The sequence below is a fragment of the Dama dama genome, chromosome 11 (genome assembly GCF_033118175.1).
Source record: "Dama dama isolate Ldn47 chromosome 11, ASM3311817v1, whole genome shotgun sequence".
Taxonomy (NCBI): domain Eukaryota; kingdom Metazoa; phylum Chordata; class Mammalia; order Artiodactyla; family Cervidae; genus Dama; species Dama dama.
Genome location: NC_083691.1, coordinates 67,664,674 through 67,689,188, shown reverse-complemented (window position 1 = coordinate 67,689,188; position 24,515 = coordinate 67,664,674). Strand labels below are relative to the sequence as shown.

General features: G+C 34.9%; 1 protein-coding gene across 2 annotated transcripts in view; it reads right to left on the bottom strand.

Annotated features, from left to right (window-relative positions):
• The window catches only part of PSME4 (proteasome activator subunit 4), a 92,849-nt gene that overhangs the window by 19,760 nt on the left and 48,574 nt on the right, over nucleotides 1-24,515 (bottom strand). For both annotated transcript variants that reach the window (XM_061155443.1, XM_061155444.1), the window contains 20 exons: nucleotides 24,106-24,173; nucleotides 23,286-23,501; nucleotides 22,601-22,758; nucleotides 21,269-21,364; nucleotides 14,029-14,084; nucleotides 13,073-13,129; nucleotides 12,809-12,864; nucleotides 12,616-12,714; nucleotides 11,151-11,213; nucleotides 10,780-10,875; nucleotides 9,417-9,548; nucleotides 7,652-7,861; nucleotides 6,479-6,615; nucleotides 5,586-5,639; nucleotides 5,324-5,453; nucleotides 4,651-4,732; nucleotides 3,228-3,381; nucleotides 2,121-2,190; nucleotides 1,458-1,583; nucleotides 773-925 (listed from right to left, as the gene is read on the bottom strand). In XM_061155443.1, the coding sequence (XP_061011426.1) occupies nucleotides 773-925; nucleotides 1,458-1,583; nucleotides 2,121-2,190; nucleotides 3,228-3,381; nucleotides 4,651-4,732; nucleotides 5,324-5,453; nucleotides 5,586-5,639; nucleotides 6,479-6,615; nucleotides 7,652-7,861; nucleotides 9,417-9,548; nucleotides 10,780-10,875; nucleotides 11,151-11,213; nucleotides 12,616-12,714; nucleotides 12,809-12,864; nucleotides 13,073-13,129; nucleotides 14,029-14,084; nucleotides 21,269-21,364; nucleotides 22,601-22,758; nucleotides 23,286-23,501; nucleotides 24,106-24,173 (2,213 nt within the window). The remainder of the gene's footprint in view (nucleotides 1-772; nucleotides 926-1,457; nucleotides 1,584-2,120; nucleotides 2,191-3,227; nucleotides 3,382-4,650; nucleotides 4,733-5,323; nucleotides 5,454-5,585; nucleotides 5,640-6,478; nucleotides 6,616-7,651; nucleotides 7,862-9,416; nucleotides 9,549-10,779; nucleotides 10,876-11,150; nucleotides 11,214-12,615; nucleotides 12,715-12,808; nucleotides 12,865-13,072; nucleotides 13,130-14,028; nucleotides 14,085-21,268; nucleotides 21,365-22,600; nucleotides 22,759-23,285; nucleotides 23,502-24,105; nucleotides 24,174-24,515) is intronic.

Genomic DNA, 24,515 nt, shown 5'->3' with positions numbered 1-24,515 from the left:
AGCAACATGGGACCAGGATTCCAGGAGCTTCCTATTTTTCAAGAAAAACTAAAGTTCTTTTTGCATGACATACCTGGAGGGAAGATAATTCAAATTTTAAAAGATATTCAATGCCACCTACAGAACACGACTTTGTGACCTATACTCTAAAGCAATAAAGAGTCAAAAGTGAAAGTTGCTCAGTCGTGTCTGACTCTTTGTGACCACTTGGACTATACAGTCCATGGAATTCTCCAGGCCAGAATACTGGAGTGAGTAGCCGTTCCCTTCTCCAGGGGATCTTCCCAACCCAGTGATCGAACTCAGGTCTCCCACATTGCAGGCAGATTCTTTACTAACTGAGCTATCAGGGAAGAAAAGCAATATGGAGTCAAACATTTCATCTTTTAGGTGCTAATATCATTTTTTTGTTTTTAAAGACCTGTGTCTGCTCGGTGCAGCAGTGAAAATGTTTTGATAAACACATAATCTGCTGTCCATTTTGGAGCGCACGGGCACCACAGGCTGACCTCATGGAGATGAGCTAAGCACACAGGACCACTGGCCGCCCCACTGCTGTTCCCATCACCACCCCCGTCAGACACCGGTCCGACCACCTGCTGCCTTGGTCCCTCTGGAGGACTGCTGGCCCCAAGGTGGCACTTGGACAGGGGCAGAGGGGCAGAGGAGGGTGAGGGGACTGATCCAGGTGTTAATACCCAATGAGTTGGGAATTGCTACACAAATGGACAATGCAGCTTTAAGAAGAAATGTGCTCTACAAATTACATCACCTTTTCAAATGTCCAATGCTTAGAGCCTCTGATTAAGCCAGCTATAATTTCTGCAACACATCGCTGGGTGCTCTCATGTGAATCTGCAACCAAACGTTCTAAATGGGGCTTCAGAACTGGCAGGAAGGCATCATCAAAATTTCTGAATATACCCTATGCAAATAAAGAAAAAGTTGTTCAGTACTCAAATGACTTCATCTCCATTATAACATGCTCATTTTTGTTTACTATATTACTACTGTGCTTAAAATAATCCATGTTCTCACCTTAGAACTTAACTGCTTTAACAATGTCTGTAAATTATGGTAAAACCACTTGTCATTTGCCACATCACATTAAAATATAATCAATGAAATAAAACTTAATAATTATCTTTCTGATCTTACAAATGTCACACACACCTCAAGAAAAATCTAACAAACATGAAATACATACAGTCTTGTAGGTTTTGGTGTTTTACGTCTACTGCTAATTATAAATACTAGAGATAAACACTAAAAAGCCTGGTTTTTTAAGTCCTAATCCTTAAGCCAAGATGAATATGACAGGCATTACTTCCAAAGTAATTCTAATAAAGATAATAGATGACTAAACTCAAACTTTGATCAAATACTTTCAAACTCACAAACCTACAAACTGATAATCACTAAGCTTCATGAAAAGGGTATATAAATAACACAGTTACCTTAAAGAGGCAAAAACGACGAGGATTAAATTTATCTTTTCCTTTTCTGTCTTCTAAAGATAGAAAGGTAATTAACTGTTCGACAAATTTAGGATCAGAAAAATGATCAAATATAATCTGTTCTGCCTATAAAATTGAAAAAAAAAAAAAGAGAACATTCAGGGATTAAAATTTATTCAAAATTATTTCCATATTTATAAACTACTATAAGTTAAAAGTAAACTTTGTTCAGAATTAAGAAACAGAAGCTACAGCATAAACGTACTGAGGAAGACATAAACTTAAAATTCTTCAAGATGATAAAGAAGTTCTATGAAGACTGAGGTTCCAACCTAAATCTACAAATAACTATTTACTAATTATCCACTGTTTATATGCAATAAAAAACTAAAAGTCAGTATCTAAGTGAGTGCTAATTAGGCAGTTTAACTTGAGAGTGACTTAAGAGACATAAGCCTTGTGTCAGCTGGTTCTGAGAGAAGGGCGGAGGGTTGGGGCAGGGGGAGAAAGGGAGTATACATTTTCCAGTACTTACTGTACTACACTGCAGGACACAAACTGGGGGGAGCAAAACATGAGCCAAGTTCTAATAAATCAATAGCCAAAAGCAAGATATATGTGAACCAGGTTAAGTGTTCACAAATGGTGAAATTAGATGCTTACCTCTGTCAAATCCTCCCTGCTTCTGCCAAGCTTAGGCTGCTCTTCTACACCAGCATAAACAACCATATTCCTACACAGTAAGAGTTTGTATTGGTAACACACATAGATAGAAAACAACATTAGAGCTTCATGGATAAAAAGCATGAGATGTCCACCGTCAGACGAATGGATAAGAAAGTTGTGATACATATACACAATGGAATATTACTCAGCCATTAAAAAGAATACATCTGAATCAGTTCTAATGAGGTGGATGAAAATGGAGCCTATTATACAGAGTGAAGTAAGTCAGAAAGAAAAACACCAGTACAGTATACTAACGCATATATATGGAATTTACAAAGATGGTAACAATGACCCTATATGCAAGACAGCAAAAGAGACACAGATGTATTGAACAGTCTTTTGGACTCTGTGGGAGAAAGCAAGGGTGGGATGATTTGAGAGAATAGCATTGAAACATGTATATTTTCATCTGTGAAACAGATCACCAGTTCAGGTTCAATGCATGAGACAGGGTGCTCAGGGCTGGTGCACTGGGATGACCTTGAGGGATGGGATGGGGAGGGAGGAGGGAGGGGAGTTCAGGATGGGGAACAGATGTACACCCATGGCTGATTCATGTCAATGTATGGCAAAAACCACTACAACACTGTAAAGTAATTAGCCTCCAATTAAAATAAATTAATTGAAAAAAATACAAAAAAAAACCCCATCAGGTTGCGCATCCTAATGACATAGATTACTAGGGTAAGTAAGAGATAAAGAAGTGTTTCTTGGGGCTGGTTTAGACAGGTGTAGTATTTTTTTAATAGGCAGGAATATAATTCAGAGCAACTATTAACAGACTCCTTAGAAGTGTAACGGTCGGACTAAGGAAGGCTAAGGGTTTCAGAAGAAAGACAAGAAAACAGGAGGACGAGGCACAGCACTGAGGGCAAGAACAAAGAAAAGAAGAGGGGTGAAAAAGCTAGAGATCGTGCATCTGTGGTGAGAGCGCACCTATGCTCCACTGCCTCAGAACGTCCGGAGAAATCCAGAGGACAAAACAAGTGCTATTGAAGATGAGCTGTTCAGTAATAACGTGCTTGGCAAGCTGCAACTTACTGTGGCCAGGTGTAGTATCCCCAGTGAGTTTTTTCCACAAAGCAACTTGACTCCCATTCTTTTTTAGTTCTTGGTATGCTTTTGCTATCATAATGCAACCAGTGATTATCAGGCCTATCACCAGCAACAATCTGGGTGGGTTTAGGATATCCACCTAAGGAAAAGACAATTACATTTGATGAACTTCAAAATATCTATGCAATAATTATTCTCAACAGCCAATCCATAGTGCTAGTGTGACTTTATCATCAAAACAAGATTCTGTGAAAATTCACTCAAGCAAAAAACCACATACATAAGAAGTATTTCAAATCAGAAGAGGAAAAATGGGCTTATCATCTACTAAATGGTGCTATAGTTATCTTAGGGGGAAAAAAAAATTAAGTTTGATCCATACTTCATTTCTTTTACCAAAATTAAAAAAATTAGTTTTGTTAGGTTTGATTAATTCAATTAGGCTTGAATTAATTACAAAGCTCAAAGAATTCCTATGTATTTTTCAACCAAATGCCTTCAATTTTTACATTTTACCATGTGTACACTTTGACATTCTCTGTGTTCCAAAATAAAGATGTTGGTGCATAGCTAAACTCCCCTCCTAAAATGGGGTAGGAAGGAAAACTGAAGGCAGCTGTCAGAATATCTCAGGAGTTACCAGAGATTAAAAAAAAAAATTTATAGTCAAATGATAAATTTGGTTAGGATTTGGCATGCTCACTGCCTGGGTTCGATAACTGGTCGCAGAACTAAGATCCCAGAACTAAGCATAAGGTACAGCCCCCCAAAAATATTTCTCCTTCTAAAATCAAATTAACTTTGCCCCTAAACATATATTGATGAATTAACGGTAAAGATATTTAAGTCTTAGAAACACAGTTTGGGAAACAACTAGTCTAACCGCTTAACTGGTGAGATAAATAAAAAGTAGATAACATGTATCCAGAGTGTGTAAAAGGTACACATTTTACATATTATAAAGACATAAAGAGCCATCTGTTTTTATAAATATTGTTATCACTAGTTTTTACTAGGTCAATTGTTTTCCCTTTATAATATTATTTCATACTTAGAATTAAAATCTTCCTAGGGGCTATCCCTGGTGTCCAGTGGCTAAGACTCTGTACTCCCAATGGATGGAATCTGGGTTCGATCCCTGGTCAGGGAACTAGATCCTACATATCACAACTGAGAGTTTGCAGGCTCCAACTGAACATCTAGCATGCTAAAACAAAGAACTTGCGTGCTACAACTAAGCTCTGACACAGCCAAACAAATATCTTTTTTTAAGTAAAAAAGAAAAAAAATCTCCTATACTTCTATACTTGGTACAGAAAAATATTTGGATCAAGAACTGTAATTTATATATTTCAAAGAAGCTTTCTAAGTCTGACTGAGAAGCACGATTCATCTTGGTAATACTTACTGATTTCATAGGGACTGACGGTCAGTTTTTTGTGGGTTCTTTTTAGCTGCTTAAGAATACCAGCAACAGCTGAGATTGCCATCTAGAAAACAAGCAGGTAAGGTACATTTTACATCTCTCAAAGGGTTGCTACCTTTTCTCTCCAAAGCAGAGAAATACCTCACCCACTGACATATGACGGCAGTCACATGAGTGCTAACTGATTTGGGCTGAGTCGTTTGCAGTTCTTACTGTTGAACCCTCACCCATGCGAGGCTCTGCCTAAACAACCTGTATCCTTTCTTTGTTAAACCAATTCCTGCTCATTCTTCCTATCTCAGCCTAGATATTTCTTCCTAGGGATCTTTTCCCAATGTGCCAGGCCAGGTCACCTGCCTCAGATAGTTTTCAAGTAAAACCAAAAATCTGTATCCCTCAGACACCTTTTCCTTCCTGTAACATGTTATAATATACCTGTGGTTAATTTTTCAAAGTCAGGCTTTCCAATAACCTATAAACATGCTTCCTGCTATATCCCCAGTGTTTAAATTCACAGCACCTAAGAACACCTCTTCATGTATTTGTTGGATGAATTATTACCATCTCTGACCCAAGAGAGGTAGACTTCAAATTAATATACTTCAACATGTAAAAATTCTCAAACACAAGATTATAGCTAAAATAAAGTATCTACCTTTCGAACTACAATTGCATCATGGTTGAGATTCTCAACAAAAAAACGTATGGCACGAAGAGGCAACACTCTGTCATCTCTCAAGAGCAGAGACAAAAGCCCAATGCCTATATGCTCAAATTTCCAGGGCCTGAAAAGGGGAGAGTGGGAAAAAAATCAGAAAACACACTGACAGTCATTCATGGTCTTCAGGGTAGAAATCCCCTATAACATTGAAGATAAAAGCATTGGGAATTAAAAAAACACTTTTTTTTGCACTTACAAATTTCTCTGCTCCACACCATCTAGCAAAGTGTTAACCAAATTTTCATAGTTCCTTAAAAAAAAAAAAAAAATAAATTCAGGTGAGCTACTATTTTAATACAATGCTGAGTATAAAAAATGTAATATAAATTCAAATTCCTGCCAAATTCACCGTCCTCATTACCAGACTATAAAGGGTCTGATGAAAAATAAGCCAGAGTGAAGTAAGCAGACAGGTGACACCGAAAAGAAAATAAGAGAGAAAACGTAGAGAGAAAAAAAAAAGTAGTGTTAGGTACACTGAGCAATTGAACTGTTCCTGGGTGGACATTCAAAAGGAAATCCGTGAGTGGTAATCAGGAGTGGTCTACCTACACAACACCCAGGTATACATGAGGTAACCTATAAAGTTTATTATTTATATAGAAATGCTGGGAAAAAAATTAATGAGTACATTTATAAGGCAAAGAAAATAATAAAGTTGGGAAAGCTCCTGCTTGAGTGTTACTGCTGAAGTACTTTGGTTCCAAAAATCTAAAAGCAATTTACTAATATCATGATAACAAATTCATATAAATTTGATTAAAAGGTTACTACTATAAGAGCTATGATGAGATAAATATATCAAACTTAAATTTAAGATTTAATGAGTGGAATATGTATACTAAAAGAAAAATCAATTCATGTTGGAAAAAACACACGACGTGATTATTTTAAGATGGTGTTTTTCTATCTCCATTGCTAAAAGTGACAAACAGATCTTCACAATAACTACCTCTTAACATTTTGGTATCTCTTCAGTATCAATGTGCAAATTTCATTAGGTAGTTATAGTGCATCACTATTTGAGAGAGATTTAAAACCTATTGTCTATAATGTTACACGTCTGGATAAGCAGGCATTAATAATTACCTCAGGGCATCAACATTCCTCTCTTGTTGGCGTTTAAGTCCTTCTTTAATTTCTTCTGAGCTAAGCATTGTCTGGTTGATAGAGGGGTTTTTTGATTGTTGAAGTAATTCTGCTATTCCAACACATGACTTTGGAATCTTATTAAAAAGAAAAGACAGGAAGAAAATGAAGTATGGACATACTGTGGATAAATCTTAACAACATTATGCTAAGTGACAGAAGCCAGATATAATCAGCCACAGATTGTATAATTCCATTTACATGTAATGTCCATAATAGGCAAATTAACAGAGAAAAAGAGCAAGTCAGCAGTTTCCAGGGCCTAGGGATATGGGGAAATGGGAAGCAACTATTATTGGGTATAAGGTTTCTTTATTTGAGTAATTATAATGTTCCAGAATTCGAATACTGATGGTTGTACTATTGTGATTATAAGCACACAACTGTTATGTTAAAAAGATTTTTGTATGTGCATTACATCTCAAGTTTTAAAAAAAATTTTTAAAAAGAAAGTATAATCTGACAGTTACAAATAGTAAGAGTATATTTTGCAGAAAAGGTATACATTTAAAGTAGTGGTTTTTAAAACCGAGGATAGATATAAAACAAAATAACTTCAGAAAAGAGGAGGATTCAACTGTACTCACATCTCTTACCCACCCCCAATTCTGTTGGGTGTGTAAATAAGCACTTGGAAATTTTTAGATGACAATCTGGCTCTGCATCCTCATCTTAGCTCTACTGAACCTGCTATTTACTTTTTCATTTGTCAAATCATCCAATTTAAATCTTCACTATAAATTATGAACCCTGTAGTCAATCTTCTGTGACTTTGACTAGTAAAACTGACCTCCTAAAACAAAACAAACTTTCAGAAAAATGAGGCCACAGACATACAGGGAATAATGGCAAATGCCAACAATGTAATATACTTTGTGGCCTCTTGGTAGAAAATCACCCAGTTCTCTCCTGGCCATGCTTCAACTTTCTGCTTCACCCTGCCATTTACAGTAATGATCACTAAAGCATTAAAAGGAAAGAGAAAACAAATGCTTAAAAAAAAGAATCAAATGCCAAGAAAATGATTACTGAAAAAGAGACAAGAAAAATCATAGCATTTTAACAAAGCAGTGTGTGCACTAATGTTTGAATTTAAAAAATGATTTTGCTTACTGTGAAGTCCAAGCCAATTGTTTCATATTGCCGATGAATCTTTTCTGCAAGATCATCAAACAGCCTCACTATTGATGGCTTTTCCAAGGACATTGCTTGGCTAAGCCCAGAAGAAACAATTGCTGGCCAAGTCTGTACAATACAGTCCCAATCATGAAGGTTTGCCAAGCATACACCACTGTGATTTCCAAGGAGACAATACAAGGCACCCTGCAGGAAAAAATGAAGATGAGAACTAAGGCACTGTTTAGTTGTAGCCAACAAACCTACATGTTGTTTTCAAATCTACTCAACATTGATTATTTAAATGCTTGGTATTGGTTAGTAAAACAGGTTCACACATTTAACATGTTACTTTTATAGAGATCTGAACTTGACATTTAAGTGCAATCCAGTGATATTTTCTCTAAGTCATTTAACAGATGGTTAGCTCAAGGAATGGTTATTAGTATAGAAATGTAAAGATTTGCTTTTAAGGATATTAGCTTCCATTCTAATTCTCTGCTACTACATTTATAGAGGCTGTGAAATCTGCCACTCTTTGCATTTTAGGGTATAATATCTGGAGTACTTAAAAAAATAGTAGTTAAATCTGGTTTCCAAGTATCTCCCTAATTATATAAAAATTTGGTTACTTATACTGCATAATTTTTATTAATACTAGTAAGGTCTGTATAGTCAAATTTATTGTTTTTCCAGTAGTGATACATGGATCTGAGAGTTAGACCATAAAGAAGGCTGAGTGCCAAAGAATTGATGCTTTTGAACGTGGCATTGGAGAAGAAGCTTGAGAGTTCCTTGGACTGCAAGGAGATTAAAGCAGTCAATTCTAAAGGAAATCAATCTTAAATATTCCTCGGAAGGACTGACGCTGAAGCTGAAGCTCCAATACTTTGGCCACCTGATGTGTAGAGCCGATTCATTAGAAAAGACCCTGATGCTGGGAAAGATGGAAGACAGAAGAAGGGGATGACAGAGGACAAGATGGTTGGATGGCATCACTGACTCAACGAACATGAGCGTGAGCAAGCTCCGGGAGATGGTGAAAGACAGGGAAGCCTGTTGCGCTGCAGTTCATGGGGTCACAGTCAGACACAACTGAGCAACTGAACAACAACAAATAGGGGTTCAATTCATCAAAATGATTCTGATGACAGTAGATACCTCTTTTTAAGGTACTCTATTTAACTGAGGACTTCCTCAAAGGCTTAGCAAGCAAAGACTGCCTGCAATGCAGGATATACTGGAGATGCAGGTTCAATCCCTGAGTTGAGAAGATTCCCTTGAGGAGGAAATGGCAACCCACTCTAAATTTTCCTGCCTGAGAAATCCCATGGACAGAGGAGCCTAGCGGATTACACTCTATAAGGTCGCAAAGAGTCAGACATGACTGAGTGACTAAGTACGCGTGCTTTTTAATAAAAAAGAGCTATCAGGATCAAGTCATTTTATTTCCTGAACATTCACAATTCCAATCTGGCTTCTTAACCACCTTGGACTCTAATCCTCTTTATGGTTCTTATAAGTTCACTGTAACTTCGACTTTACTGACTTCACAGACAGTTTCCAATTTTAATCTTACTTGACCTGTCTGATTTTGTCCATTTAAACTGCTTTCAACAACATATCACCCAACGAGTTAGACTGTCTACAACCCTCTTGAATTAGATATCCGCCTTGGGGGTCAGCAATTCCGTTACTGTGAAATTCTTTCAACTTTTCTCCACAGTTGAAAAATACTGTAGTAAAAACAAAAACGCTGTACCTTGAACTGCTGTTGAGTGACATCTTGTCTATCAGGTCGTAAGAACCCCAAAACCAAGGGAATGATATCTCTGCAACAGAAGTTATATGCTCCCAAGGCAGCAAAAAATGTTTGCTGGGCCTTATTTCTGACCTAAAGAAAGAGTTATGAACAGACATTTATTAAATGGTAGAAAAACTACAAAAAAAATTCCACATGAATGATTAAAACAAAGCAGTAGTAATTTACATGCTATAGTAGTAACAGAAAAGATATACCAAAGCACATAACAAAAATGAGTAAATAATAATCTTTCTATCAGAAGGAAAGCAAACTACCACCAACTACATCCAAAGTTTAAGCTACACTCGTTCAATCATTTTTGGTAAAAGAGAGACTGAATGGAACCAATATGCAATTGTTCAGTAACATAATCAGCAGACTATTAAACTTTTTATTCTGAGTTATTCTTAACCAGAAGAGTCAGACTGTCTTTTGTGTTTACATGAGGAAAATCAAAGGCTTTCCAAAACACAAAACAACTTAAACTTTTTAATGCAAACCTTAGGTATAGGCCACATATTTTGAACCCAAACAAAAGATTCAGTATAAATTCATAACTCATGAACTAGCTAAACAGTAATGAACAACAGCTCATTATGTAAAAAGCAATATACTGTACATTTTTCAAACTTTTAAAAATAATACTTCAGGCAAAATCTCTGGGTTAGACTGGTTTCCTAATTTACAGACTCATTGGCTGTATATAAATCTCTTATAAATTTTTGGTCCTATGCTACCTAAAAGGATGCACCCCACAATTCACACGGTATCAGCTTCCTAAACTCGAGCATAATGCCACAGAATTATATGGCTTTCATAGGCTGGTATTCATAATATGATTTAAGTGGTATCAACATTACACTAGCTACACTAGCATTATCTACTTTAGCTATATTTAAAAAAAATTTTTTTGAGAAGCAATTATAAACAGCAAAAATAAATGTTATTTTAAAAAGAGAAGCAAAACTAATATATTTGTAACTTAAAACAAACTTTTGATGCTAATAAATTATTTAAATTCCCTTGTTAAAATGGGGATACTTAATTTTTTAAAAAAACTTTTTATTCTGTACCAGAGTATAGCTGATTAACAGTGTTGTTTCAGGTAGACAGCGAAGGCACTCAGCCATACATGGACATGTATCCATTCCCCCCCAAACTTCCCTCCCATCCATTCTGCCATGTAACACTGAGCAGAGTTCCACGTGTTTTACAGCAGGTCCTTGTTGGTTACCCACTTTAAATACAGCAAAGTGCACATGACATTCCCAAACTCCCTAACTATTCCTGGACACACCCAGAGTGTTTGGACTAGCCTTACCTGACTGTATGAACTTGTAGATAAACGAAGAAGATCTCTAATCATATCTTGATGTATCTTTTTGTATTCACAACCTTCAACAGTTAGTGTTCGCAGCTACAAAGAGACCAGTGTAAATCAAATCTCAAAGTTTTTAGTAAAAGTTCATTTAATTATGAAATAACACCAATAATTAAACATGTATCTGAAAAACTGTCATTTTAAAAATGTCATCATGGTGGCGAGTTCCTTGGTGGCCTAATGGTTAAGATTTTAGGTTTTCACTGTTGTGGCTCAGGTTGAATCCCTAGCTGGTGAACTGAGGGCTCACAACCGCATGCAAGGCATGCCCCTCCCCGCAAAAGGTGTCTTGATTTTAAAAAGCTATTTACCTCATGCTGCAACATTACTCTGTCAATCAATAGTGCTCTGATATGTTGTTTTTTCCCATGGAGCTGAAAAACAGAGTAGCAAACACTTCAACATCTTCCATGAATGCCTCAACAATGGGGTCCTCTGAATCCCTTAACAAAAAATTAGCTCAAAGAAGGTACAGAAAGGGCTTGTGGGTAGTGGAGGTGTTTCACGTATTCTAAAAATCATGAGACATATTTAAAAATATATTATTTCAGTTAATTTTATGGCTAATTGTAGGAATATTCCCTTTAAATAACTCATCCTACACCCATTTTTTCTGATGATGTATTAACAAATCCATGTGTGGGAGAGCAATGCAGCTGGTCTTTATTCAGCCAAATACAATACTAATACTATAAATACACCACCAGCCCACTAAGAAAAATTACTGACTCTACTACATTTATAAATAGCCTTTCTGGGTAACTGTGTATGTTTACTACAGAATATTACATCTTTTACTTTTGTAAAAATTATCTTTTTTAAGTTTTCCCCTACTCCCAAACTTCTACCCAGTCACTAAAGGAAGAAGTCTGGAACCCAGATTCCTCTTTTACACCTTTATCTCATTGGCTATCAAGCCCCTGCCAATTCTTTCATTTTTAAAACCCCTTACCTCCACCCTAGCACAGGCTATGCTTTCCCATCTGAACTATTACTAAAGCCTCTTGACTTCCAGGCTAGTTTACCTACTGCTTATTCTTACAGCAGTGGCAGAGCTTTTTAAAATCCACTGAATTGAATATTGATCCTTTCAATATTCACATCAGATCTACTTAAGAACTTTTGATGACTTCCCCACTGCTGAAGGTAAAACTGAAGCACATTCTTGGAACAAAACTAGAACTGACCTAGTTTACCTCCTGCCACTCTTACCTACAACTACTGTTCCCTAAGGCATGCCATGTTGGTACATCTCCCTGCCTTTTCCCATGTCAATCTCTTTGGTTTAAAATATGTAGCACCCCATGCCTAAGCAATGAACTCTCAATTTCCAAAAACACTCTCCCAATGAAGAACAGTGCTATGATCATCAAATGGCTGATTTAAGTTATTCTTTCTTCCATGCTCCCAGGATATCTTATACTGACCTCTCCTGAAGAACAAATTAAGATGAAATAAAACACATGCCTATGGGCAATTCCTACTTTTCATCCCTTTAGGTTCTTCTATGATAGCGAGAATGCAGTTGCTAAGTTATCATACTCCAAATTGCCATTGAGAGTTCAGAGACTAGCACAGAAATTGACAGAAGAGGTTTCAGTAAAGTATATTTATTTCCAGGATCCTTTTGATTATACCAGGATATAGCATTTGAAAATCTACTATTTCTACTTACAGGGAAACTTCCTCTGTATGCTGAACAAAGCTAAATTAGGTGGTTCTGTCAATATTATACACCTTTAAAATAAATTCTGAGTTGTAGGTGAAAATACTGACCCGATTTTCCATTGATTTCTTTACTAGGTTAAAACTTTTCCAACGAGAGTCAAATTCATGCTTGTGAGATCCTTGGAACTGCAAAAGGTCTCCAATAATCTGTGCCAAAGAATTTCAAATTTTATATTTATGAGTTGTCACATCAAATCTGGTCATATTAATAACCATGCAACTGTGTAAATAACAATTGTACCTTTATGATAAGAAACAAGGACTTGGTATCATCTTCTGAATTATTAAGTATGTGGTCTATAATAGGAGGAAAAGAATTTTTGTTAAAATATTTTAAATTACCATAGGACTCCTGATATACTAGAAAAGAATGGAAAAAAAAAAAACCCACTGCCTGATATTCTCACTATTTATAATTTTTAAATCGTTAAGTAAAAGCACATATGCTATAAAATTTCTAAATACTTAGCAGAAAGAAATTAGTTAAATACATGTATGTACTTACTAAGAAGTTTCCTTATGACCCTAGCAATTGTTTCTCGGTAGTTCTCTCTGGATAGATCTATTTTTAAAAAATGAGAAAAGGCATTTTACACACACTGAATGCAGCCCAGAGCTTCGAAGTTTACATTAACAGTTATGTCAAGAAGAGATAATGTATCCAGGAAGAAAACAAATGGGTCTGTATATGGAAAAGAATCTAAAAAAAGTAGACACATATGTGTAACAGATTTACTTTGCTGTACACTTCAAATTAATACAACACTGTAAATTAATTGCAACTACACCTCCAATAAAAATTTTTTTAAAAAATGGATCTGTCTTTATCATAGTTGGTTAGTGGCTTGGCATGATACAGAGCATCTTTTAAAACCTGCAGTTACAAGAACCTGCTTATAAACCTTTATTATTAGGCAGGCAAGGAGGAGGGAGACAAAACTGTCTTTGCCAATATTTCAAAGGCTGTAGTCACTAACTATGGACCAAAAATGCATAAGATTCTTTAATTAGTTGTGGTGACCCAAATCAGACAAACAAAAATTACATCTAATTAATTAATATATGCAACGAACTCCAATGTTAATCCAGCAATAAGGAAGTGTGCTAAATTACTTAATGTTAGATTCAGAACATTAAATTAATGTAAAATGTTTTGCATAAATTGAATATATAACAGTTTGACTCAAGTAAAAAATAACAATTCTAACCATAAATGAGCATTACAACATATGGAAGTCTCCCTTTGCACACAGAAAGCATCTATCCTTTAATGGCTATTCTTTATATAATAATTCTCCAGTTTCTCCAGAAAAAGCAAAGATAATATTATGTAATTAATATTCATTTTACATATAAAAGAGACTAGAAAATTTGTAACTACAGAATTATCCCATCTTAACCCCTGGAGAGTAACTGATGAAAATAATCCACACATATTTACTCAGATTAGGATTCACATACCATATTCAAGTCCAGTATATAACTTTGTCTCTTCCAAGGACACCATACTTGGTACCCTGTATAAAGACAAGAATGCCTGTATTTATTAACAACACCAAAAAGGAGGTTTAAAGGGAAAAATGTCACTGCTAGAATGTTTAGATGATCATCTTTAACACAGATTTCTCATCTTCAACACTTTAATTCTTTACTCTAGCCTTCTGAAGACTAATGGTCTGTTTCAATAAGTACAATATTATTCATCTTCAAAAAAATGTTAATTAAATGTAATGACTTTGGGGGGGATTCAATGCCCAAATGAACATAACACTGATATTCAATATACAAGTGTAAAAGCTTAAGACTGATGATAAACATTTATACAAGGAAAAGTAAACTTTCAATGTTATAATAATGGTTAAAATAAACACCAAAAAAATCACCATCAAATTTTACTGTAAAATATATAGCAGACAAGCTTCTTTAGATAATCATTACTCTTTCTCTTACAACCAGCTAAAGTGATCTCTCCTAACATCTGCAATAAAATACCACTACTTCTGAAGATGTTCAGATGTAAAAATACTACATTCAAAGTCACATTTTAGGTACATAAGGACAGATTCTACTGGGGAATATGAATTTTTATATCTGAAATATAAGTCTTCTTTAATGAAAAACATTTTATTTCAAAATATGAGATTCAATTCAATGACTTCTTATAAACAAAGATTTTAACACTTTCTAAGAAAAGGAAGAAAGGAGCAAATTGCGAAGGAAACATGAGATAAGCATATCCTATATAGGGCTTTATAGTAATACATAGAGGTTTTATAATTATTGCTCGTAATTCATGAACTACTACTTGTAAAGAAGAAAAACACTATTTTTAAATCAACACCCCCTGCCAATACTGTATTTATTTTTTAAGTTGGACTAAGTTATCTCTATCCTAATAATTGGTTGCTAGGATTCCGGGATTTATCTAAATGGGTAATAACACTAAGATTACTAAAACCCAATTATTTAACTATGTTCCTTGCCATGATGTAGTGCCTAGGACGGCAACAGTACTGTCTCAAGTTTCAAAACCAAGTCTACAGAATATAAACAAAGAATGGTAGTATTTCTTAACATAAAATGTTAATTTGCTTTTCAGAGAATTTCTTCAGAAAATTTCAAGTTCAAATTGTTCTTAAAATCTTGTTTTCACTCCATAACTTTTGGCAACAGCGTGCAAACTTGAACATTCTGTAAAATTGTGTATGATTGAAAAATATATATGCATACAGGGTCTAGGTCAGTAAAAAATAAGATCAGATTCTTTCACAGTGAACTTCAAGGGGAGTTCAACATCTTTACTGAAATTAGATTTCACCAAGAAAGAGAAAAGGCTGTGCTCAAGCATTAGGCGTAAAATTGTTAACCCCCACCCCCACAGAGCAGGGGAAGCGCTTGTCACAAGCTATCACAGGGGAACACAGGTCTCCTTGCTGCTAACAAACGTAATACAACTGTACCTTGCCCAACCCGTGCCTAGCACCACATAATACTGAATCAAGAGTGCATTCTAATTATTGTCACAAAATTACTCTTAACAAATGAGTTTTTAAAAAGCAATCTCTATAATAAACTATCCTGAAAATTTTTGTACTGTATCAAACACACAAGCAAACAAAAGGCTATCAGTTAGGAATCTGAAATGTTTTTTTAATATGCCTTTCTGACTCTACTACCGCCAATTACACTGTAACCACATTTAAAAACAAGTCTCATCTAAGGGTCCCGATGCTAATTGTAAAAATCCACATGTCACTCTGAACTGTTTCCCTATCAGAAAATTTAAAAAATACTATCATTTACTACACAATTATTTAAAAACATATCAACCTGTATGGGATTTAAAAATATTTAAGTAGCTTATTTAAATTAAAAAGGCTTCAGTTTTTACTTTTAAAACCTGAATTAAAACACATCTTACACATCTCAAGTGCATAGAAGGCATCTGTTTAGACACATATTTCAGCTTTATTTGTCTTTAATTCATCTCAAGTTTCTTTTATGCTTATTTATCTAAGATTCAGCTTTAATTTATCTAACAAATTAATTAAACTGATTGTATTGACACCTTTTACACTGAATGTTTCTGAGTACAAATATTTATATTAAATAGTTCTTCTGATCTTTCTTTAAAGGAAGAATTTTCTAAAAGAAACCTCTCTCCATTACTCAGATAAGACTCGTATCTCTTTGTGGCTACTACAATTTAAGTCTGTGTGTGCTGGGCTATACTCTCCCATACTTAAAACTGCTCTTGCAACTTTTAGTTATGTACATAATCTTTGCCAAGTAGACTTAAAGTGCCATCAATAATTAGAGATCTGCATTCTGATTAAATACTATAGTAACAATACATACAATTTAAATCAAATACCATGACTCCCCCACCTCAAGTGAAATTCATTCTACTCATTCACTGGTTCATTTTTACAAACAGTAATATAAAAATAAAATTCTGACAAATAATTTCAACACAGCATATTATAAATAATATTAACTATACAATAATAATCAAGTTAAATCAGGTTCACAGCAACTACACAGTACCACCAAGCCACCTAATTTATAACAAAATGTGTTTAATATTTGCACCACTTAAAAACAAAGTTTTCTACAACTATGTTATTTGTACCACAGGATGACAATCTTTAGATCTGATTAGAGTAGAACTATGAAAATAATCACTGGTGGGAAAGAAAGGATGGTGAGAAAAGAAGAAATGACCAATAACATAAAAACAAAATATACAATACAAATCAAATAAGCAAATGAAAGCTAGCTGAACTGTCACAGAACAACTGCAAACAATAATTCTTCCTGTCTGTAGGTGGAAGAACAGCCTACCCTTCCCCAAATCCCTCCCCTCCCAAATGAAAACAAACATAAAAGGTATAAAAGCCAAGCCACTAACAGATCATTTGTTCCCCCTCAAGGTAACAAGTGTTTCACAACAGACAACTGGCCTATTTCTGGGTTCTGTTACCCTGTTCAGTCCTGGGCACTGGCAATGCTATAAACACAAATGAAAGGCTGGCTCTTTCTACCATGTGAACAAACGTTTGCCAAGTAAAGAGGCTCTTACATACCGCTGGGTTTACAATGAACTTGGAGCCTAAGGACTACTTCCATGTCTGACACACAAATTTTTAAAAAATCAATGAAAACAGTCAGAAGGTGAAATAAGGAGAAAACAGGGTTACTCACCGTGGAGTAGTAACTCTTTCCTTTTCTGTGTGCAGCTCCCCCAGCAGAGCTGGGTGGTTTCCTGGAGGTGCCAAGAGAGGTTAGCTAGCCCTGCCCCTCAGCGCATAACAACACATCCTTTCACATATTCATGAAATGGTCTCAACTCTTAGACCTTAAGTATGAATTTTTTTTTTCCAGTGAAAAGTTAGTAAAAGCTGAGATCCTAAGAATGATTTAACTAAGAATGACTTAACAGATCTATCAAAGGAAAGGGGGCACGAAGTAAAGAAGAAATATTTGCGATGAAAAATGACGACTCCTCTACCTTGAGTAACCCTGTTTTTATAGATGTTAGTTTTTGCATCCTGCGATAGCTGGTTAGACCTAAAAGATTCTAAAGAATGGACTGCAAAAGGAGAAATTAATGACGATTTGAGGATTAAAGGCAAGTGTCCAAAATTCCTATATGACCCTGAAAAGACATAATCCAATTTCCACACCTTTAAAGGCAGAACTATGAGTATAAATTATATCACAGGTATTTCTATGAAATCATTAACTAAAGGTTCCAAGAGCAAAATAGAGAGGTCACATTTTAAGATTAATTCAGTAACCTTGGTATCTAACAAAACTGTTAAAATTTCAAACTGAACTAAAATAATTTACTCTTAATTACCCTCAAAGGCCCTTATTTCATCCATCCTTTGAAACAGTAAAATTTATAGTATGTACAAGATACTTAGTAACCTTATAAGGCGAAAGGCCAAAAAGTACAATGTAGATACCATTAGGTATGTAATTAATACTTAGGACAATCAACTCATCTCATCTAAGCTTTTTATTTTTTATTTTTTTCAGTCTCTATAATTACATAGCACAGAAAATTGTTTTTCACATGTGGTAGCTATTTCCCTCAACAATGGGATTTTGAGACCATCCCATATACTCTATCAGGAACTAAGATTTCTTAACAGGAAAATTCAGAACTAAACTAAACTTGTGGTTTTTTATTGCTGCAATTTGCCAGAAGACTAATACTACTAATATATGTGCAAGACAAACTGAATAATAAGTGATCTGACAAAAATAATTAAAGCAGCTAGAATATTTTACCTAACTCAGATTTACGTAAGAAAAAATGTAAGGTTAATTTTTTAGAAAAGAACTGAGCTGCTAGGTGCTTCCAAACACTGGTCTGGTATTTCAGAAAATGCATAATGTCCTACAATACCACAGCCAATTACCACAGTCACTCTTGATATTAACAGGAGTGACTTCCTCAGACATCTTAGGCATCACACTAAAACACTGGTCACCGTTACGTGTTTCCTTTTCTCCCCAACTAGGTACATTTTATTCTATCTCCTTTGGAGTAACTCATGTCCAACATAAAGAGTTCTTTTCATCTCCTAGTTTCCAATTGACCTGCTACTGATCATCTCCAAGAATTATGTTGCAGATCTTCTTTCTTCACACTAGGCAGTATGATTTAATATCACACAACAATGGCACCATCAACTGACATTATCTGATTAGTTCTTTCAAATCAATTTACACTGAAGAGATTTTAATAATTGACTGTATTAGGATGAGCATTTTAGAAATTTAAAAGGCCAACTTTGTTTTATTATACTTTGGTGAAAACTATCTTACTATCTGCAAAAAGAGGTGAAATGTTATATAAAGTCAATGTAAAAACTCACACATTGCCAAAATAAATTAAAATTTCAGACGAAGGTGATCCCAGTTAGCAGTTGGTTTAAAAAAAAAGAAATTTCTGTTACAAACTAATTCAAGCCCAGGGAAGACTTTACAAACTCTCTTTTCTTACAATTCAAAGGCAAAGAAATGCTCATTCATCTTTAACTGTCCTTTGTATAATCATGACCCTGAGTAGGTGTATGTAACTACAAAGAACCCTAAATATGTGTATCCTTCAAGGATTAAAGCGATTGAATTTTTCCTTGTTTTATATTTTGTTTCATTACTATGTGCTATTAAATATACAAGAAAACATTTTATATTTATAATCAAAACATTAAAATATATAAATATATATTTATATTAACATAATTTTGTATTACTTCGTTACATTTTATTATGTTAAATTTTTACTCTAAGTGAAAATTCTAAAACACAACACGTTGAACAAATATTTATTTATTTATTCATGGCTGTGCTGGGTCTTAGTTGTGGAACATGAGCTCTTGGGTGCGGCGTGAAGGCTCTCTAGGTAAGAAACATGGGTTCTGCAGCCCCATGGCAATGCGGGATCTCAGTTCCCCAGCCAGGGATGGATCCCACATCCCCTTAACTGGAAGGCAGATTCTTAACCCCTGGATCATCTGGGAAGTCCCTAAACACCACACTTCTAAATCTAAATTAAAACCTGGAAAAAAAACCTTAAAGGGATATTCATGTCAATTTTATAGCTTATAACGTATAGTAAAGGGGGTCTTTAAATAAAGTTTTTATAATTAGGGACTGTTTTCCTTATTGAAAATGTATTTCATTATATACAAATCTAACTAGCTTTGTAATAACCAAATATATGGAACGTTTGTCCTGACGCACATTATTCGGAGAGGATAAAGACTTTGCTTCAGTTCACTAACAGAGCAGTTGGCTCTATGCTGATATGAACTTCAACGGAAACCTCTAAGCCTCTTGAGCTGACCTTCAGCAATGCATCCTAACCATCATTCAATACTAAAAAGTCTTCTAATTACATACACAAAAGATACATGCCTTTGTTCTTTGACAAACTATTGAATTAAAGGACCACACTTCTCAACATGTTTAAGCAGAGTTAAGTTTACTGATATAATCAATTGATGTGTGAAGCAGCTTTTTGGTACGCCTTAGCCTTAAGTTATGTTCTCACTATATTATATACTGTTAAAGAGCATCAGGAAAATCAAAACCATTTCTGTAGGTCTCTCACTTTAAAACAGTGTTTAAAATCTCTTGAAAAAATGAATTTTGGTAAAGTTGCTCTTATGTCAAACTATAAAGCTTGATGAAAAACAAAAGTTCTTTAAAAGAATTCAATAAATTTCTAGACAAACTTAAAATTGATTTCCTTACCTTAAATGACCCTACTTCTCCCTCTTAAATCTAATGAGTCATCTAAAAAGTTCAGTGCCTAGAAACAGTTTTTAGATAAGTGAAATAAGTGGGAATTATGAAAAAAGTATGACTCCAAATGACTAATTATTTAGGAAATGGAAAGACAAGCAAGCCATTTTAAAACCACTTCTTGAAGATTCTTGTTGCAAAATCAACAAATAATTCTCCCCTTGTGTTCTTCTGAGAGAGCAAGGGTTCCTTCCTTATTTTTGTATGATTTTCAGTAACTTTCTCAGCAATGAGATACTGGAATTCAGAGAAAATGATCTAAGCCGGGATGCTGAGATTAGCATCTACATACTTGGTGAGTGACCTCCAAGTCGGATATTGCTGATTTCATTTTAATTTTTTCAACTTAAATGGTAGTACTGACAATGGACTAAATCAAGGCATTCATTCAAAATAATAATACTCTGAAAAGCACTTAAATTAATCAAAGCAACTTGGTGGGTCTCAAAGGTTTAACATCAATGAAAAATAGAGAACAAATTTTTATTAAAAAAAAAGACTATCCCAGGTTTTTTGCTACAAAATCCTTACCAGTGATAGACCAAAAAAAAAAAAGTGCTTTTCTTTCTTTTTAAAAAGAATTTATCTCAATTAACTCAGTGACCTAACAGACTTAATAGCTATAAGTTGATATTTTACAACTGATTATCACTGGAAGTTATTTGATCCTAGTACCATATGCAAAATCTGAATAAAGCCCTAAAGTTTATAGACCTAAACTATGCCTCAGTTATTTTTAGCCTAACAGTGACAAAAAGGTTAAAGTTATACAGAAACAAACCAATAACAGAACCAGTGACTCATTATGTGACTAAGTCTTAAAATATATGCCAAATGGCAAAACAGCAAAATATATAAAATAGTTATCTTTACTTACAAGTTAGTAACCGGCTCTCCTTTCAATGGAGGTAGGAGGTTTCCTGAGCCAATGAGACAGTTGTGGACTATAGTCAGACTCTGCAGAACATCATCTCTAGAAGAAATAAAAACCATTTTCATATGTGAGAAGACTCCAAATCCCTATTTAACAAAAAGTCTAGAAGAGTCTAAGGTGAAGTACAAGAACTTTATCAAGTGGGAATATACAAAATTAAGCCTTAGAAAGGATGAACATTTTCAGTTTACGGACTTAACAGCATAAGGTAATTAAACAGATACTTACTGATACTATCAGACCTACTTACATTTAAATAATCTAAATAATCACAAGTAACAACAACTGATTGCCCTTTGTGAAGCAACTCTGAATCTAATTCTCTGTTTATCCAAAGATCACAACCACTAACAAAAGGGAACATTATTACAGAAGATTCCCTACTACAGTCTATCTTTTAAAATGGATGGAGTAGGGCACGGCAAGCTACTCCAGTGTTCCTGCCTGAAGAATCCCCACGACAGAGAAGCCTGGAGGGCTACAGTCCATGGGGTTGCGCAGAGTTAGACATGACTGAAGTGACTTAGCAAAGGGACTGCTCTGGCGGTCCAGTGGTTAGGACACGGCACTTTCACTGCCGAGGGCTCAGGTTCAATCCCTGGTCAGGGAACCAAGATCCCACAAGCCATACAGCCTGGCCAAAATTTTAAAACAGACTAGGTAAACATTTATTCCAAAAAGCAGTTCAGAGTAACACACAGCTGACATAAGTCAATCATACTTCTTCTTCTTCCAAGCCCATTCCTAGTGGATTTGCTTATTAAAAATTTCCTGTTATTTGATACATACTAATTTTCTTACTATTTATAAAGTAGTCTCAAAGAACTGTTTCCTGTTAAAGCCCTTTGGGACAGGAAAAAAAAATCTTAGGGATATTTCTCTAGGTAATAGTAATACCAAAATATGAATTACTAAAATGAAATGAGCCAGTAAAAGCTACAGTGAATCTAGAAAAACAGACATTTCCTTACAAAGCAGGTATATTTATACACACTTCCCAAAATATGCACAAGTGAAAATGCTAAGCAGAAGGCACTAAAAGCAAACTAGAAAAAACTCCGAGTTTTCCTATTTCAGATGTTTAATTATGAGAAACTTTCTGTGGCTAAACTATAAACCATTTTAAATGATTTTTCTAATCACATTTATAGGAGGCATCCAAAACACACCTTGAAAATGAATACATCTGATATGCCACAGAGAGAGGGAGAGGTCTGAAAAGAATGTTTTAGTCCACAACTATATACCACTAACTGATTATAAAAGAAAACTAACCTAGACATTTCGAGTTCTCCATTTCCGCAACGCTGGAGTTTGCTGAGCTCAGGCTGGAGGAAAGAGTCCAACAGATAGAAGGCGAAAGCCACCTCTTCAGAAGAAGGAACATGCCACTGGATCCCCAAATTCCACAAGTCCCCTGGTTTACCCCAGTCCTACAAGACAGAATTTAACCAGCAATTTGAGAAGCTAGAGGGAAGGGGAAAAAAACAACACACACACATAATTTAAAAGGCTTATGGAGAAGGAAATGGCAACCCACTCCAGTATTCTTGCCTGGAGAATCCCAGGGACGGGGGAGAAAGAAAAAAAAAAAAGGCTTAAAAGAAAATGTATAAGTAAACCAAACTTGAGGCAACAAATGCACACCAAAAAAACATCAGACATCACATCATTCCTTCATTATCATTCCTAAAAAAAGTCTCCCTAAATGTAAAGTTTACTGAAATAGTAACAATAAGTTTATGTGAGGCTATTATTGCACTCTGCTCTCAAGTTACATCACACTTTTCAAGTTTAAAACATTTCAATAATAGTTTTAGTAATCTATGTTAAAAATAAAGAAGTTAAAAAAAAAAAGGCAACACTTTTGTACACAACAGGGGAAAATCCCACACTTTGAATTTTTCTAAGAAAAATAACCCAATATATCCTGGAATCCTAGATTATTGAAAATGCTTGCCTTGATAGGAAAGTATTCAGAAGGAGGCTTGTCAAAGCCGCCTGGCACACTGCAGTACTCGGTAGGGTAGATAAGTGTAGTAGAACGAAGAAGGTGATGCAAAAGGTTACAAGACAGAGTGTAACCCTGCTTACAGGTTAAGTGTAGGGTTCTTTGGAGAATCTTTACAAGCTGCTCCCTATAAAGAAGCAACTTCTTCCCATCCACTCGAGTAATCTAGGAAGAAAACATTTGAAGATATTTTGTTTAGAAGATCAGGAATCAATATTTAAAGCCTATGTTTGGATACTAAAGTTATCTAAAATAGTAACAATGTTTCTTAAAATGGCTTTAATTCATTTTAAGATTGTTATTTTAATTATATTCTAACAATGAATCTTTCTTAACATCAAAAACACATTTTCTGTGTTTAGGCTCTTAAGCGCCATAGTAACATCCTTTTCAAGACTGTACCTCCTGAAAGAGACAAAACTTAATTGAATTTCTCTGTCCTTTGGTTCCTGAACTAAACTGTACAGGAAACTGAAGTTTGATTGATGGCCAAATTTAAAATATGGGAAAGGGGAAGATGCTAAATCTGATAAACTTTTCAATTAATGAGATATCCACATTAGAATTAAAAACATTAGGCATGAAGTAGTCAACCATTATCATACTCTTTTCAAAACAAGAATATGGCATCATCTGCTTTTTGTAGTCAGATCCAAATCTTTCTAACTTTACAAGTTTGGAAGTCCATTTTTCAAAAACAGAGGATACATCCTCAGAGCAACTCAACATTTTCACAGAAATATTTTCTTATTCCACAGATTTACAATACCTCAGACAAAAGTTGAAGATTCCATAGTAACTCCTTATCTAGCTCTTCGTCATTTAATACATCATCATCTAAAAATAGCAAAATAGTATCAGTGGGGGAAAAAAACAACATCCAACGAAATCCATCATTTAAAAATATTTGTATTTAATACTTCTATTAGCTGAGAAAAGTCTGTTTTAGGAAGCTTTTCATTCTTTTGTTGTTAAGCTGGGCTTGCTCCAGCGGAGGTGGAAATTCAATTTTCAGAAGATAAACACACCAACCAAGACTCCTGCCCCTTCACATCTCACAAAATACCTTTTATTTTTTACAGCAACCTCTGAATGGTTCTTGTATGTATCAAATTTTAATAGAGTAAAATTTCTAAGCTATCTGTCAATCTGGATGATAACCTTGTTTTAAGCAATTTC